Here is an 18,934-nt window from a genome sequence, read left to right on the forward strand (position 1 = left end):
GGTTGAACGGGAGATGTCCTGTGTGGTTGAACCTCAAGCTTTCAGCTCTGGTGGTATCCTGGTTCCCGAGATATTTACCATGAATTTACTGGTGTTTCTTCACTGGATTTCTAGGACTGTACAATAGGAAGTCATACAGCCAAACTTGTTGGCCTTGGACCCGCGAGATTTGGGGACATTTTTTATTTCCCCCGTGGCGGGAGCTTTAAAACACTGGTAGCTATACTGGTAAGTATTTTGAGAACCAGGGAATCCCCAAAGCTAAAAATAATGTGGATTAGCCCCCCGGTTTCAAATCATGTAAAAAGAAGAGCAGCCAGGGCAGCTGCTTTTAAAACACTATAAAAGCTTTCCATTCCTTCCAGAAACCAATCATTAACACCCAGACACGATGTTGCAGAAACCCATGGATCAACCAGTCTAATTAGCCTTTTCATTGACTGAGGGGTTAGCAGCATATTGCAAGGTAGTATGATAATGGGGTGATCTTAAAGCGGGGTTCCACCGCACCCCTCAAGGGTTCCGCGGCCAAAGGGGGGGGGGGGGAGAGGAGGAAGGATGATTTCAAATCACCTCCCTCCTTAGGACAGTGCCGCGAAAGTTGGGTCCGACTGGAGGAGGGAACTGCAGCCTGGAGTAGCGCAGCACTAGAGTAGAAGTAGTTGTGTATAGAAGAGTGTGTAGAAGGGAGACGGAGTAGAGGGGGAGAGGCAGAGTGGGAGGAGAGGCAGGAGTGCAAGAGGGGACGAGAGGGGAATGCAAGAGAGGACGAGAAGGTGGTTTATGAGGGACGGATAGGGAGTGTAAGGGGGTTGGGTTCACGTTCTAGGGTTCCTTAACAAAAAAAAAAACCCCTGTGGTAGTGGGTCTGCAACACATAAATAGGCCCCTAAACAATACTTAAGACATCCTCATGTCAAAACATGAAGCTTTTGACCAGAAGTTGCCATCTTATATGCCATTCACTGAATGTTTATTATGTTTCATCGCTGAGCAGCGTCAGCATTAAAAACGCAAATAAAATACTTTTTCAGATATTTGGTCTCTAGAGTCAAGTAACATGTGAACTTGCATTCAATATCGCCAGGCTTAGGTGTTCTAGCAAAGCGAAGTTAAAAAGCAAGTAGGCACGTCAGTAATTGGGCTACAAGCAGATAATGCATCCGTTTGCAGTCTAAATATCACCGGAAGGATCAAACTTTGTATTTACTCACGTTTTCAGAGAGTTAGAAGCAAAAACAGAACAGTAATAAATCATATTGTTCACAGAACTCTCACTGCACATAGATCTCTCTTAATATGGATAAACAGACTGTAAATACATAGAAAGTTCAACAATCCCACATGGCAATATGATTATCTTTATTGCCGATATCCCCTTACCTTGCAGCCAGTCTTGAAAGTAATGCAACCACATTTTGGGAAGCTGTTTGTCACCCTCCAGCAGGACGTACTTGACGCTGCTGAAACTCTTGTGAAGGTCGTAGAGTAATCGCTGGGCGCGAGGATAGTCTGCTTTCTGCGTCACCACATACATGTGATAGAACGAGAAATACTTGAACTGTGCTGCAATAAAGTCATATTCCCTGGTCTCCCGAGGCACGATATCTGTCAGATCCAGTCCGTCTCGAACCCGAGTGGTGCCGTAGAGGCTGATGCCAAGCAAGGCCATGAAAAATAATAGGACAACAACCTGCAGTAGAAAAATTTACGAAATTAGCAGTACAGAGTAATGCCAGAAAAATGAGAAAATAACCTTTTCATTAAAGGCTACACAATTCTTCATTTGGTGCCACTGTAATTCCAGTGTGGCAGCCAAATGGTCATCGCTATTTATGACAAAATATTGTAGGTCTAAGAAATTACGGTCTCAAAACAAGTAATGGGGAAACAAAAAATGTAAAAATCATGTTGAAATACTTCCACTTTATTTTAGGATAAGATTTATTTAGGAGAAAATAATAAGTGGTACTAAAGAGTTTCCTAGGGACACAGGCACTGTTCTAACAATGAAAGAGTCCCTTTACCAACTCCTTGTGAGTCACAATATTTTTTAAGTGCTCAAAGGGCTTAAAAGTAACTTGTTTGGAACAAGAACTAGGTATCATTTTAACATTAATCAAAAGCACGTACCTTCGTTTTCGATTTCAACAGGAATGGGGCATAGTGCTTTTCTGCAAAGGAGGACAGTGTCCACTTTGTACATGGAGGCTCGATGCAGTGCAGGCCATTGTCTGAGAACTGGGAAAGTAGGTCTCGAGTGGAACTGGCGCTTTCTGGACTCTGACTGCTCACGTCCTGGGGTGCAGCGACCGTTGGCTGTACAGAAATTTCAGACCGCGGCTCTGCTGTGGTGTAGTATGACTGGGTACGTGGATCATACTCTGTGCGCAGCTGGACTGTTGATTGCATGGTGATCTGAGTTTCATGGGCAAAGCTGTGACTGCTACAGGGTGGGGGAGGGCTGTAGCGTGTATTATCGTTACTGTCCGTGTACGTTTGGGGTTCAATCTGAATCACTCTACTGACACAGGGACTGGAAGACAAAGGTTTATTATAACATTAACCCCTTTACTGCAGCAATTTATGTGTAGGGTTCTCTACACCTAAAATGAAATATTTTGCACTATAAAGTAACACTACAAACTCTTTCACCATCAGGCATCTATTGGTTTTCCACCTCCGTTTCTAATGCATTCTATATTATGACCACTGCATAGATTTTGATATCTTTTGTGGTCTTTTGCATTGCAGTCCATTATCTTCAGAAAAACTATAGGCAGCCACATGACTATTTCCTAGAAATGTCATTTAGTACAACAAATCCAACAAGTATCCATAAGTGACTATTCCTTCTACTTCAAATACTTATTGGATAGCACAAATTGAGAGACCTGCACAGGCATGTTACAGCTACCTTAAGTTGCGGTTGGTCGGTATACCAAAATACCGTGATAACAGGTAATCTACCATATTGGCACACGGGGAGATTGCCTGTTATCGTGGTATTTTGGGATGATGGCTCTTGTGGTCCGACATGCAACGTGTGAGAGCAGCCACGCTGTGCTGTCTCTCACTGCTCTCTCTCGCGGAGTTCTCCTCCCTTCTGAATGTCAACTCAGAGGGAGGGGTAGGAATTTCATGCAGCATGGGGAGAGAGCGCGTGCAAGAGCAGCAGGCTGCTGTGAAAGGTAAGAACTACTTTGCACTGGTCTCTGTGTGTTTACTCTTTCCACCCTCCCCCTCGGTGGGGTGGTCCTTAACCCCTTTTTCTCTCTCCCTCCCCCTTCCCCAGGGACCCCTTCCTCCGGGACCCCGAGGGGTGGATGAATGAGAGTGATATTCGGGTGATTGGAGTAGTGTAGGTGAGAAAATGTGAAGTGCAGACATGGAAAGGGTTTGGGAATGAAGGTCTCTTTGCTCTAGTAAATCTAAAAAACAAAAATGATGTATTTTGACAACACATTTCATTTAGATTTACTAGAACATTTTTCAGCCTTTTTTTGTATCAAATATTTATTGTGATAAATTTATTAAGATCATTATCGTGGGAATTTTTTTGTTATCGCCCAACTCTACCTTAAATTAGGTATTCTTTAAGTACGAGGTACTTTACATGGGAAATAGTTCTACAATGATGTTGATTGTAATGGAGAAGCTTTACCTGGTAAAACAGCAGAAGATATCAAGTCGCCGATCTTCTCTGCGATAGAGGTCCATGCTTAGAATAGCAGGGAATATAAGCAGGACCATGGCAAAGTTGAAGACCACCACCACAGCAGCCTGAGTATCAGATGGATAGACAGGAGGGGAGAAATAAATATTACTGTGCAAACTTCCTGAAATAGGATTATTCTCCTATTCTAAACACCTGTTTCCTTCAACATGCCAGGTTATCTGCCTCTGGCTTGGGCACAAACATTTTTTAGACTGCAAGCTCCAATTAATTGTCCTTATAAAGTTTTACACACAGTGTTGTGACCAATTTAAACAATATATTTTTTTCCGTGTGTTTTGTGTTTCTATGGCAAAGAGATACTTTTTAAAGCAGCACACACACACACAAATGAAAGCGTTTTCCCAATGCCATGGGAAGAAATAAAGAAAGGGAATGAACGAAGCCATGCGGCTACTGTAGCAATTGATCCGTTTAGATCTTCTAGACTATACAGCCCTTTCCTATTTGGTCAAATGTAAGGCCTCTGCAAGGTTTCAGTGTTCCAGTGTTTGAAAATCTGGAGGCTGCTGCCTGTAACTGATGTCAGAGAAGAATGGGAAGTCTGTGCTGCAGAGAGTTACCCAGGGAAAAACTAGCAAAGCTGCGCAGATGAGGCCCTGCCCAAGGTATGTGTGTTTTCATTGCCATTCCTGGCAGACCACACAAGGAGAGTGGGTGTACTTCGTAGCTCGAGGTGATGTGAGCAGATGAGGCGGTCGGTCAGGCAGAGCGGCACATTACAGCTGCCCATCTGTAACTCCCTTCTTTATCCTGCCATTGTGCAAAGCCTCTTTTTGTCTAATGTGTGACTCCCCCGCATTACCTATTATCTATTCAAGACAGAGGTTAGGAAAGGTGACCGGGGTTGTGCTAAGGGAAGAGCCAAGAAAAAGGAACTGCTGGTATTTCTCTCATGCTCTCTGGAAGCATTTCCAAGACTAGAGGCACAGACAGCAAGAATTTAACAAACCACACAAAAAATAAGCCACACACAGATAGGGGTTCTTAAAGCTGCAGACCTTCCTCAAAACAGGTTTGCCAACAGACAACTGAAGCATCTTTAAAAAAAAAAAAAAAGTCCCCTTTTTACAGAAATCATGCCAGCTCTATTCAACACTTACAAAAGAAAAAAGAAAAAAAAACTGAAGCAATCTTGTTTCTGTATGATAAATACAAACGGTGTTGTAAATCCCTTGTAATACATCACAAACAAGATGTTTTCACATTTGTTTTTTTATTATTATTCTGCAAGGACGCTGTTGCTTTAAGTTTGGAATCTAACAGGACAAAAAGAAAAAAAGGTGTGTGATGAATTCACACATACTTGTTAAAAGTTAACTGCATCACAATCCCCTGCAATACAGGGATATCAATATGGAAGAATTGAATTGCAAAAATCAAAAGGAATACTTAATTCCCTTGTACATTTCTGTTCACATTGGATTAAAAAACTTACTGTACTACTGTATTAATGTCGGGACTGTGCGTGACTGTATATTTTTACATGTGAAAAAATAAATAAATAAGCGAATATAGTTTTCTTTAATAATGTTGGTTATCTGTAAAGAAATGAAAAATGACTGCATTTCAGCATCCATCCCAGTAGAACTAACTCCATGGAAGCAGAATTACGCCCATGTGTGCAGTGTGCCGATTACAGTTCTTTTGTAGAATGTACTTCTGGGACCTACCCAAAAACAGCTCTACAAAACCTTAACAATAATCTCACCATTCAGACAAAGTCAAACAGTAGAGATAATGGCTTCCATGACCTATACAACATGATGTGCAATTTTGTTCAGTGACTGTTCGCTTCACTGTGAATTTCTGGTTTAAAAAGTGTGCACATTAGAGCATGGTTTGTGTTTTCCTGTTCCCAAGAAGATAAGAGACACAAGGATACGACGCGGACTGTAATGGAGGCATGTCGAGCACCATTGACTCACTATTCTGTCTGCTAGCATTAAGCAACGTTTCCCCAACTCCTATTATTCCTCCGTATAAACATTCTCCGAATGGTTTGCCAACACGAGTAGTTTGATGTGCTTATTGATGCAGTGCAATAACATCCAAAACAGCTGGTTTTTGAGTTTGGCAGCCACCAGAACATGTGCTACTCTCTGCCCCTCCCTCGAGTGCTTACCTGGAGGGAGAAAGCCCGGAGTGCAGGGATTGGTATTAGGGCAGCCATGAAGAATGCAGTCACATTGCTGATAGATGTCAGGGCCACACTAGCTCCAGTTCGCTTCAGACATTCACCAGTCCTGTCCTGGGTTAAGATAAAAACACATCACATTAAACACTACACCCCCCCCCGAACAAAAAAACACATTCAAGCCAAATCACATTCAATGAAAGCTTGGATCACCAGTCGTCTCAATTTGGGTCTTTTATTTTTTGCTGCATTTCAAATCTAAAATCAGAGACCCAGTATCACCACGGCAGCCACCATGATGGAGATCGTAGCCCCACATCATCCTGGCACAGAAACGCGTGCATGTAATGGAGGATAAAGACATTGAAGCCGATACATTCTGAGCTGTCCCACGGTGGCATACATCAGTAGACATACACTACGGTAAAATTGGGACCACGCGGTTTCACTGGGCAATAAAATAAAATATATATATATATGCAAATACCTGTGGTAGATTTAAAAGAGGGCAAATGATAACATAATGGAGCAATTTTTTTTTTTTTTTTTGCGCAGCTATAGCAAGATTTATGTTATAATGGTATAGCAGTTAAAAATACTGCTCCACAATGTTTTTCAACCCTTCAGGGCCACAAGGCTCGCACTTCTTTGTAAACCCATCTAACCACAAGGTTAATTTTTCACATTTTTTTAAAAAATACCACCTGGAAAGAAAATACCTGTGTGAACAAAGACATAAAAAAAAAGCAAAATGTCAAAACTTTTGTAATTACCTCGAATGGAATCCTTTTATTCTGCCCAGTTTCACTAAACGCGTGTGCCAATAGGAAGACATCGTCTACCCCAACCCCGAGAGCAAGAAAAGGCAAAACCTGAGGGGAACAATGCAGGCAGTCAGGCCGCAACACACACACACACACACGTGCAACACCTTCATTCAATTCTAACGGAGCTCTTCACTAAGGACTCCCGGGATGGGGAAGGCAAGCAAAACCAGTGCACCAGATTTACCAAAGGAACAATCCATTGCTGGGATTCCTTTTCGATGCACTAGCTGTGCAGCCAGTACACATTAATAAATTGACAAGCTGTATACGAACTTAATTAATTGAAAGGAATAAAACATTAGTTCAAAGAGCTAGGGGAAAAGAAAACATTTTTTTTTTTTTTTTTTGGAAGTGTGGATGGATTCATCTTTCTAGCCAAGCATGGCTACAGAATCGCTAGGAAGTAAAGATAGATAATGTGCGATTCAGTAGTAATAATAATAATAATATTAAGGTATTTATATGGCACAGACTGCATTCAATACATTGGTACAGTCACAATTTGTATCATTACCACTATAGCTGTGTGCTTGCCATCTAATTTTCATTTGTAATTGAGGCACAGGAAAATAGAAGTAGCTTGCTCAGGGTGATTAGCACAACGTCTGCTGATGTGGGATACAGCTTCAGAAGCAACAAGACTACCCGTACCATTTTTTTTAAAGGGAGAAAAGGTGATGTGTAGAAGTAAATACCTGAGTTGTCGCGGCATTAAAGGAAATTCCAATCAATGAACACAGGCCCAACCCTGCAGCCACTGAAAGCGCAACCAACAAGACTCCTGCCAGCCCCACGGCACCCTGGGACTTGGCACAGTCCCACCTCAGCATGGTTAAACAGGCATAGGCAAGCTGCAAATGGAACAGTCGAAAAAACAAAGGCAAAACACATTAGAATGCCACAGGTTGCCCCAAATCCGCTGCATTCGAACTGTAGCTTTCAATTTTGTAACTCTTTAGGGAAGCATTACTTTTTAACGTGCATGCTCCAACTTCTAGTTGTCCAAGCCCAAAGAGTCTCCCTTTATGCCCAAATGCAACTTAACTCACCATCAGTAGGTAGCCACTGGCGACTCTGATAACGCTGACGTCCGAGAATGATTTCAGGATATCGGCCAGAGTAGTCGTAGTAAAAGAAAGAACTTTCTGAGTGGAGTTTTGTGCGACACTTTGATGTACAACCTAAGAGCAGTTTAACACATTTAATATTAAGATTATAATACTTGGGAGACCCAAACAAATGGTTATCTAAACCAATGCAGTCTACACAAATCTAAATTTAACAGAAACAGAGCACTCCTTTCAACACATGTATACTAAATGGTAGAATAAATGTTAAGCTTCCTGCATAGTTACTGGTATTAACACCAAAGTATAAATGCATCAGGAAATGAACACAATGGAAGTATATACAACTGAGCACCAAATTATCGCGCGTGGCTCAAGTCCTTTGCTGCCACACATGAACGCATTGTGAAAAATGTCTGGAAATAGTTGAGCTAAAAAAATGAGTGAGAGCGTGCGGTTAAGGTTTAGTGAACATCACTTCAGAGGCAAACAGTGCGTTAGGATGTCATGCCACCATGTATTCTTATATGCAATTATGCAGTGTTCATAGACAAGACATCCCCTAGAAGAGGTGAAAGAAATTCATGGGATGTCTCTCCTCTGTTTTTAATTGGTTAGCTTGTTCAGGGAGGTCACATGCAACTGAGCAGAGGTCAGTGCCTGGGAAACAAAGGCCCCCACAAAGTCACATGACCTCACCAATGGGACTGCAGCTGTGAACAGATTCTCTGGCTCACTAATGTGTTCCAGACACCTTTCTTTACAAGTCACACTTGCATGGGTTTTTTTTTTCCCCCAGTTCGTTTATCCCTTGCCTTCAGCCTACAAATTAAAAAAAAACCAGTGGTTCCCAAACCTTTCCTTAGTGACCCCCAGCCACACCAGGGTTTAGCGATAACCAATGCACTTGCACTTGAATGTGCCTACTTTACATATGAAAAGAATGTTGTGTGGTTGCCACAGAAACCTGGTCTGGCCGGGGGTCTTGAGGAGAAGTTTGGGAAGCACTGTGAAACATCACCTAGGCAAAGCACTTCGGCCATTCTAGGGAAAGACTATGTTGTGCTATTAGAAAAGATTATAAGAGGATTAACATAAATTAATTACCTTTTATTTTGAAAACACATATTATGTAAATAATTTACATACGATAGTTTTGTGAGGAAATAGTCCATCTTCCCTGACTAGCTATTTGGAAGAAAAAAAAAAGACAGGGATTGAATTAACCCTTTGAATGGCAGAGGGGCCCGCAACTCATTGCACACAGTGTTCAAGAGGTTAAGAAGCTTTGCTGAGAGAACAGGGTATAGCAGCGAATCCCAAGCTTTTAGAACGGAGCCCTCAAAAAATTATTTTGCCTCTGGGGCCCACATTCTCTACTTGGTGCAAACAACCAGGTTTGAGGATTGGGGTGTCAGAAGATCCCATGTTAGAGAATATGTATAAATAGTGGAATATAATTGGGGTTTTATATTCCGGGAAATTGCCTCTCTCTGTGTGTGTCACTCACATTCTCTCTCTGTGGCCCCCTCTCCCATTCTTCCTGTCACACTATGCCACTTTCTGTATGTCGCAGGGTGCATGTCCTTCTCATCAGCCTGAGACCCCCTTCTAAGTCTCTTGGGCCCACCCAAGAGAGCTAGCTTCTTCCGTTGAGAAACACTGGTGTGTCACTTAGGCTATGCTTATAGTGCCAGCGACGCCGTCAGGCTACGGTCGCTGGAAAAATCAAATATTGGAGGCGACTTCCTGTGCTCAAGACCAAGCAGTCGTGTCGTGCTTACTATAGGTGCACGTGATGGCGGCAATGCATTTGTTTTGATGCGACGTCGCGTCACTATAAGCGCAGCCTTAGGTATTAAAAAGGCAATGTTCCTGCTATCTGATCAGCACTACGTTGGGATAAATAAAAAAACAACAATAGGGTTGCTTCATATTTTGGTCAGGTATACAACTTTGTGATTCTACAAGAGACCAGTATATTTTAAGAGCAGAAAAACAAACAAACAAACAAAAAAAAAAAACAGTTAACCAAATGTTACGGCTACTCCATCCTACCTGAACATACAAACGCTGCCATGTCTCCAAGATCGCAGCTGCTTTGTCCTCATTCCAATTTATATTGGAAACATATTCATAACCCTTGAAGTGTTCATACATTTGTTTAGGAGTCATTAACTGAAACATGGTCTGCAATGCCTGGGCACTGAAACATACAAAAATAATAAAAGTGTAAAACAAGTTTCTAATCTACACAAAAAAAACTGCATCACTTCAAAAAGGAGCACCTCAAAATAATATTTTCCCTTCAGTTTCATTAGGAAATGTAATAAATCTGATAGGTGTTTGGGCAGTCTTTTTTGCTAAAGTAAATGTATTTTACAGAAATTTTAAAAGTTTACACTCTGGGGCCTCGAGTCATTAATTTCCTCCTTTGTATATATATATATATATATATAAAAAAAAAAAGCAGGAAGGTCAGCATTGCACATATTTAAAAGGCAGCTTTAATACTGCTGTGCCATGCGCAGTAACTTGTCTGGAATCACAAAGCGTTTGGCTTTCCTTAGAGTAATACCAGACTAAACCTTTGACACTCTGCAGGAATCTGGGAAATACACAAAGGGTGAGTTTTGTTTAAAACAGAAATGAACAAGTCACTCCCCTCCTCACTGTGCAATCATACTCTGTACGGATAATTGCACCTTTACTTATACAAAGTAAATTGCAATTGGTCCAAAGATTGTAATAGGGGAAACTCGAACCATCCACATACAAGCCAAATTTTACTACAAGTGGCCATCGCATATCATTAGAAAACACACAACACTAAAATAATGAACCCTACCAAAATTGGTGTGGTCTTTTAGAGATTATGGCCATATTTGTTTTCAATATGAGAAGTACTTTGCTTTCAATGTATCGGTTACTGTGTCGGAAATGTGTTCCCAGCCACTGTTGCAGAGAAATCAATGAAAGTATTTTATGGGACAGTTAGTGGGCATCTGTGAAGGGATAGTCCATAACACAAACACAAACACAAATATAATTACATTAATAGGAATACTAATATGATAATCTCGAGGATGCTTTGGAGACAACTACTGACACGCCCATTGTAAAACATTACTTTAATGTATCTGTATTACCTGACGAGCTTTCCACTCGCATTCTTAACTGTTCCACCAATGATCAGCTCCTCCTGCCAGTGCATATACTTTCTTGACAGTCCGTAGCATCCACCACTCAACACAAGAGCTACATCCAGAGGCTACAATAAAATGGAAAACCATCCATTATGCAGTGCATAGAAATGTAAACGGCATAACCAAGACTGGAATACATTTTAGGAGCTTGTTGACCATCAATAGACTCACTCTGGTTGAATTTTTATTGTGGGCCGAGGCTGGACAATCTGGATCAGATGGGTTGAGGCAGGGTCTGTCCATATATCCATGGCCAACCTCTGCCTTATTCAGCATTTCCTCCCAGCTGTCCACTTGATATTTTAGATTCTTTAACTCCTCCAGTAATTCCAAAGGGTCAAAGTTTGTCCAATGCAAAGTGGGTTTACCTCTATGGAAGAAAACAAATTGTGACAGGACAATGAAAACTGTTTGTAAACCTTAGCCTGCAGACCGTGTAACTGTGCTGTTTACAAATGGTTTCTCTTCACATTCTTAGGTCGAGCTCATACTTGCGGAGTTGCTGCGTGCGCGGGCACGACAAGCGTACTCTCGTTCTTTCCTATATGGAGTTAGCCAAGTGCATGCGTGCAGGCGAAGTAGCGCGTTGACGCAGCAGCGTTGAGGAGACAAATTGTGTCTTTTCAGGTGGCTGCTGCGTCACGTGAGTGGTTCAGCCAATCACAGCGATCCAGCTCCGTGATGTCATAGCCACACCTCCGCCACGCACCACCCCCTCCCCAAAATCGCCTGAAACACCATGAGCACAGATCACTTGGGCTACAGCCGTGCGGCACGGCAAGGCCGCGCTCATGGTGGGGGCGTTGCTGTGCGTGCGCACACTTTCGGGACTGTTACTTGATTTACTATTGAATTTCCTCAAGTCCCCACTGCTACATTTTGCCGAGACAAGGCAATTTGAGATTTCGGGCTGCAGTCGCGTGACGTCCGCATCACGTGAGCTGGTTTAGCCAATGAGGGCGAACCAGCTTCGTGACACGTTCGCCACGCTCCCGATCGCCTCCCCAATCTCCTGCAGCCTTGTGCACACATTGCTGGGCTGCAGGAGTGCGTGTAATGGTGCGCGCCCGCACGGCCACCATGAGCTCGGCCTAAGAGCTCGCACTCTCGCAAGAAAGCGGAGTGTATGACCTCAGCCGGAAACATTTGTAGACAGTTACACTTTGCATTGTATAATATCATACCGTAGTACCATTTAAAGCTCTATAGTAGATAGCACATATTTCATAAATCATGGAATAACCAAAACTGACATTTAGTATTTTTTTGCATCACTTTAGATTTTATTATTCTCCAAACTAAATATGCTATTTGTACTGTGTGTCATTTTTATATTATTTAATAAAAATGATAGACTTGACACATAAATGACATTTTGCCTATTTAAATTATTTTTCACAAGTTGAATGTAAGACCCCGTTTTAAATCTGTGTCAGAAAGTGAAAGAGCGCGAGATACAGAAATAGAGATAGTGAGACATTTTTATAAATATAAACTAATGATGAACAGGTATATGCATTACAAACAGGTCGGCCAAGGATATAGTTTGCAAAATGTATCAAACTATTAAGTCTGACGGCTTGGGAAACACCCGTGGTGTAGCTACTGCAACCCCACAAGTCTCAGACAGATCAGCAAGGTTTTTGGCTGCCTCATTTTGCTGTTCAAGCCAAACTGCATCTGCCCAACCAGGCTTAAGTCATTATTTCAAATCTCCCAACCAGAAAACATAAAATCCTGCAGCCATCAAAAACGGTACACTGTAGGTTAGAGGATGGCCATTGCAAATTGCTTTTCCAGAGACAAGCAAACCAGGACAAGAACAATAACTCAGACATTAACTTGCATAATTACCCAAAACTGCCTGCACATGCCAACTAAACTAAACAATTAACTCTTTGTAGGAGAAGGACTATGAAATATAAAGTTGCTCAACTAGAAGAATAAAAAAAAAAAAAGAAAGTACAATTTGTTTGTTTCATTAAAGCACTGAAAGAAAAGCATCATTGTTGTTCATGTCCATGAAGGCTTTGGTCTTTACAAACATGTTCCCAAGCTCGTACTATAAAAGGTTCCCAGGATGAGACAAAGAAGAGAAAAATTGCATGCATACAAGTCTAGTAGTCCCCAAATGTGAGCGTAGCAAAAACATTTCAACTTGAATGCAATATTACTTCATTGTGCGTTATATTTTGGTTTTGTTTTGCCTGCTAACATCTCTCATGCACGGTTTTCTAATACAGTTAAGGTGTAGGCCCTACAGAAAGAAAAAAACAAAAAGAACATTCAAGAGGTTATCTTACGAAAGATATGCTGTTCCTGATTGCAGTTTTGCTCCTTCCCAAAAGCAGTCCAAGGGTGTGATAATCAAACAGGGATATAACGATTCTATAATCTGTGAAAGAAAATTAAATACAGGTTCAGAGCTAGTGAATATATTTCACCAGATACATACTGCTTTTGTGCAGTTTGCATTCTCTTACCTGGGCCATGTAACCTGCTTCTGTGATGAGTTCTCCCGATTTAAAGCACAAGTTTTCCAATTTCCACTGCCTATAAAAGAAGCACATAATGACAAATGCAAACACTTCCAATAATACCTCCTGTATAAAATGAAAACCATGTCCGTATTCCAGTCTATACATTTGAACCTTAAAACAAAATACATGTTATGTTATTCATATATTCAGGTTTCCTATTTTTAAAACTTTTCCCTTAACATGTCAAAAATGGTGGGAAGGTAGTATGCGCCCTAGACACTTGCAAAATGTAAATTGGAACCATATTGTTTCAGTTAAAGAAGTGCAATGTGGCTTTTATGAACACATGCAATGATATTTAGATATGGGTAAAAGCGTAGAGCTGTGTGAAAACTCCCCACTTACCTGTTGTACATGTAGACCTGCACTTTAGTGGCTTCAAGTGCGGAGTGGAGATGTTGCATTAGAGCTTCTGCTGTTAGAACATTAGCACCAGTTTCGAGCGGTGTCTGGATCATAAGCTGGGGATTGAACATGGCCTCTTCTCCAATCTTCTGGCGTGTGTAATTCAACTCGCGGCTTACTCGTCCACCAACTGGCAAAGTCAAATGTATTTTAAAAAAACGTTAGCATTTGAACCTAAAGAACCACTTTAAATAAAAACAAAACAAAAAAAAAACGTGCCCATAATAGCAAAATGTACTATTGCAAGTCTTTAAAAACCTTGTGTAATTGCTCCAGTAAACTAGATTTTTTTTCCATAATAAACTCTATTTCCCTTGCAGTTCATTTTCCACCCTCGTGCCAATACAAGGCTTCCATACGTAGACGTTGAACCACTTGAAAGTTTTTCGCTGCAGAGCAGGCTGAAAAAAAATGTCTGTTACAATGTCTTGCACTTGTATAAACAGTCTGGCCCAAATAGCACATTTCAGGATCAATGGCTTTTATGTACATACTTCCGCAAAAAAAAAAGAAGAAATATTGGCACAGGGAAAGTGACTTTCTTTTACACTAGGATTACAAAAGGTGCGCTTGGTATAAGAGAGCAAAAGTAACACAAGGATACACAGGGTATTTAAAATACTAGCGTAGAGCATGAAAGTTCATTACATTATGTGCAGTACATTATGGGGGTTGCAGCGATTACTATAAAAAATAATAATAATGCTGAGAATGAACAAAAAAGGAACCACAAAAAGAACATGTACTTCAATATCATTTTGGAGATTTCCTTGACAACAGACATGCATTAGGAGTCATTACATGGAGTATAAGGCCTGGGACATAGTGGCCTTGAAGCTCGCTGAGGCACGCTCCTGCTCTGCCTCGCCTGCTGAAAATTATGCTTTTCCTGTCCTTGCAGGCGAGGCAGTGAGCGCGCTCAGGGGGCGAGGCAGGGCGTGCCAGGAGGCGGAGCAGGAGGCGGGGCTAGTCCCCCGCTCCCATTGGACGGGAGCGGTCATGTGACCGCTCCTCCGCTTCCCCGAGCGGCAAATTTCAAACTTGGGTGTCTGTTCCAAGTTTCTCAGCCTACGCACGCATCAGCGCGCATGCGGAGGGAGAAACTATAGCCGCGCTGATTACAGATGCAGGGGCTTTGTGCATCTGTTCAGCGCGGCTCAGCCTGCCTCAGCGACGCTGAATGTACTATGTCCTAGGCCTTAGGAAGCTGTTCCTTCCTTCCTGCACTACAAAATGTGTGGACATAAATGTCACCTTAAAAACTTTACAGGACCCACATGGTCTTCCCATTATTGCCTTTATATAGACTTCCCATCAGTAAGAACCAAGCATAAGCGCATTGAAACCGAGAATTACGAGAGATCAAAATGCTAATGTAAAATGTATTGAGTACAGATTGCACAAACGCCTTGGTTACAAAGAATGCAACATTGATTATTTTTCACCTAGTCAAGTTTTTTCTACGGAAAGTTTATCGTGTGCATGTTCAATGGAGTTTGAAAACAAACACAAACCCCCCCCCCACCTCTTGTCCAAAGGGAGCAGTTTTATAAGGTATATTCCCCTTCAGTGTCACTCTGGTTTAGACATTGTGTGTTGCCCATAAGCAGTAGACCAGGGGTCGCCAACTCCAGTCATCAAGGGCCACCAAGAGGTCAGGTGCAAGGATGTCCTTAATTTCAGCTGTGGTGGCTAACACAATGGCTCGGTCAATGACTGAGCCACTGATTGAACCACCTGTGCTGAAGAAAGGATAGGTGGCCCTTGAGGACCCTTGTTGGACACTCCTGTAGTAAGTAGACTGTAGTGCAATATTTTGTGGTGGCCATCTTGAATTTTCCCACAAGTGTCGGATTACAAATAGTAAGAAACGTATCCATTCAATGTTACTGCCTTTTTTTGTTCTTGTAAAGTTCAAAGTTCCAGTAGCCGTATTTGTCTTGGAGAAAAGCAGATCCATTTTAGTGGACCAACATTAGATTTCTTCCTGCTTCTCTGAGAAATATAGGACGACAGTGCAGACATGTTATTTTGCCTAAATTCCAACACGAGGAGAGAGAAAAATCTCCATGTTACCATTGCTACACGTTTCTGGCTCACAAACTCTCCCCTCCGGGACCACCAGCCACACTAGGTTTTAGGAATAACTAGAACACTTGCACACAGGAAAATGCAGCTCCTTTGCATATGAATAGAAAGTTTGGTTATTGCCTCAGAAAACTTGTCTGGCTTAGGGTTTGACAATCATTAATTTACAGTAAAAGCATAGCAACAATGTAACAATACAGGGATATGGGCAGCAAGCGTAGAAGTACATCATCAGTACATGGAGAAACCCTGCCCTAGGTAAACATTCTAAGTTGGACAAAATACAGAGCAGTGTAAGCGAATTAGAGGTCTCAGTGGGTAACAAAAGTACTGTAACTCGTGGACTGAAGGTCCACGCCCCACGCCACCAAGTACACTTAAACTATATGAATGCTTCATTCATGAATAAGTCTTTTGGTGGCCGGGGTTTTCAATGTATCTCAAAAATGAAGAGTGAGCTAGGCAAACATTGACTTGAAGGGTATTCCAGAATGGAGTAGCAATAAGTGAAAAAACAAACTAAAAAAAAAGTGTTACTTTGCCGTAATGGCCTATGCTACACCTGCTGAACAACTCGGTGAATTCTCTATATATTAAGTAAAGAAGCATTTCCTAACTTTGTGAGATGTGTCTGAACCGAGGGTAAAAGTCAGATAATAATAAAAAAATGTTCTTGTACAGTACAGACAGCGTATGATGGGCTGTATTCAGAATTCTGCTGCTTAAAGCTTAAAAACGCCAGTGTCAGGGGTAACAGTGTTAATGACTTTCCCCAGGTCACAAGGAGCCAACAAATGGACCCCAGCCAGATTCAATGCTTAAAAAGGCACTAGACTACTAGTGTGTAAAGCGACTGGGTCCTACCAAAAACCTGCAAGAGGAGCATTTGGTTTAATTGACATGGGCTTTAATGATATTAGGGCTTTGATGATTTGCTCAGCAGTATAATTCATTTATGTTAAAGCAGCAATCCTCCCCGACTAGTGTTTTTTTTTTTTTTACAGTGTGGGAACCCAATGTTCCCTATATACTTGCTGTTGAAGTTACCGGGTTTAAATCTCCCTACAGACATATAACATGGTAGCCAAATCGAATCCATAAAAATTGGTTGTCGCTTCCAATTGGACGGCCATTTAAATCCCCTTTTAAAAAACTAAGCAATACCAGCAACTTCTGTGGTAAGTATTTTGAAAATTAGAGCTCCCAGAGCTAAATATATCATGATCCATCTCTGGAAGACCCCCTGGTTTATCAATCCTGTAAAAAAAAAAAAAAAAAAAACCAGGGGAGGGATTAACTAGGGAGGATTAGAGCATTAATATATGGAATTTTGGTGTCCATATTCATGCAGGTAATGCATTCCTCAGACTGTAATAACATAAGCTGCACCAACATGCATTAACTTTGGAAACTACAGAGATCCTCTTCGACGCGATTATGATATCAAATTATGAACATTTAGAATTTACATGTTGGTTTTTGGTCAAATGTAATTTAAAGGAAATAGATTTTTTTTGTTTTTTTAAACATAGAATTTAAGCCATGCCTTGTTTCTTTCTTTGGGCCTCTCCTAGTCTCAAAAGTTTGATGTGAAAGGGGAGTAATGTTGCATCAATTTGACTCTGGGAGGTACAACATGCAATTGTAGTAAAGATGCACCTCTCAAGCCAAGTGATTTCCGATGTGTAAAAATTATGACATGTAGCAGACCACCAAGCTAAAAACACTGGGGAAAAAGGAGGAGATGAATGAAAATAGTGTAAGCAGGTTGTTCTGTTCTTTTTGAGGATTCCCTGCCAGCTGCTTTCTATGCCATCTGTTGTTACCTAAAAGGCTTCCTATTTAAAGTCTTTCCAGTGAAGCAGAACTGCTCTCACTGTCAGAGACAATCAGGTCAGGTCAGCTCTCCCCCAGCACTGAAACTGCTGCCTGTCATAGCTCTCCCCATCTCCATATTTCTTTACATGGCCACCAGCTCCAAAGACAACATTGGATCTGTCGTGAAGCCTATTTTTCACTGGATACTTAAATGGTTCATTCAGAAATCTGAGTGCAGGGCATCGCAAACAAGGAACCTACTGTAACACATGCTTAGCAACCTTGCACATTTGGGATAATTATACCACATAAAAGTACTTTGCCCATTAACATCACTACCTTTTGGTTACTCACATACAAAGCAAACAGTTGATTCAACGGAGACAACAATTCCTCAAATCAAGCACAATAGCCAAATAACTAATTGTATTCTGCAAATAACAGCAAACAAATGCAAAATGTGTGCCATAGCTTGGGATACAACGGTAACCCCCCCACCCCCGCGTTCCTGTGAAAACCGATAAAAAAAATGGAAATGAAGCATCATTTCTTATTGAGATCCACTCTAGCAACAAACCCAGACACGCGTAGGAGACAAGGTTACCCATGGGGTGTATGGAATCTAAAAATAAGTGCACTGATAAATCACCAAATTCAAACCTGTCAATACTTTTTCAATTTTTTTTTTAAAGAAACAACCAGAAAAAGTTAAAATAAAGATGCAGATTTTACAAAAAACAAACAAAAAAAAAAACGTTAATCCGTGGACATAGCACAAGCATAATACTAAATTGGAAATGTTAAAGAAACAAATAAATATCTGGGCGAGAAAGGAACTTTTTTTCTGACCATGCTCAAATCTTTAAAGATAAAATGCTTAAAGCCCCTGCTCCCTTGTTTGGTCTATTCAGCTTGTTGCATAACATTAACCCTAGTTCTCGTCTCAGCGTCTGTAGAGCTGACATCACTACACTGCTCTGAACACTACTCTCATCATTATGCATCAAGCTTTCCACTTGAGGCCGCATGGGGCAGGACACAAAAGAAACCCCCAGCTTCACACGGGCTCCCCAGCCTGTGTGGAACATCACGCTGCACTGATTTATTTCC

The 18,934-nt window shown here is 41.4% G+C and overlaps 1 protein-coding gene across 3 annotated transcripts in view; it reads right to left on the minus strand.

Annotated features, from left to right (window-relative positions):
* Positions 1 to 18,934, minus strand: part of PTCH1 (patched 1) — a 79,605-nt gene that overhangs the window by 27,412 nt on the left and 33,259 nt on the right. For all 3 annotated transcript variants that reach the window (XM_075599132.1, XM_075599129.1, XM_075599137.1), the window contains 13 exons: positions 13,859 to 14,048; positions 13,457 to 13,526; positions 13,277 to 13,368; positions 11,145 to 11,343; positions 10,917 to 11,038; positions 9,826 to 9,973; positions 7,750 to 7,881; positions 7,396 to 7,551; positions 6,647 to 6,745; positions 5,862 to 5,987; positions 3,665 to 3,783; positions 2,134 to 2,536; positions 1,384 to 1,693 (listed from right to left, as the gene is read on the minus strand). In XM_075599132.1, the coding sequence (XP_075455247.1) occupies positions 1,384 to 1,693; positions 2,134 to 2,536; positions 3,665 to 3,783; positions 5,862 to 5,987; positions 6,647 to 6,745; positions 7,396 to 7,551; positions 7,750 to 7,881; positions 9,826 to 9,973; positions 10,917 to 11,038; positions 11,145 to 11,343; positions 13,277 to 13,368; positions 13,457 to 13,526; positions 13,859 to 14,048 (2,166 nt within the window). The remainder of the gene's footprint in view (positions 1 to 1,383; positions 1,694 to 2,133; positions 2,537 to 3,664; positions 3,784 to 5,861; positions 5,988 to 6,646; positions 6,746 to 7,395; positions 7,552 to 7,749; positions 7,882 to 9,825; positions 9,974 to 10,916; positions 11,039 to 11,144; positions 11,344 to 13,276; positions 13,369 to 13,456; positions 13,527 to 13,858; positions 14,049 to 18,934) is intronic.

Source organism: Ascaphus truei, chromosome 1 (assembly GCF_040206685.1).
Source record: "Ascaphus truei isolate aAscTru1 chromosome 1, aAscTru1.hap1, whole genome shotgun sequence".
NCBI lineage: Eukaryota > Metazoa > Chordata > Amphibia > Anura > Ascaphidae > Ascaphus > Ascaphus truei.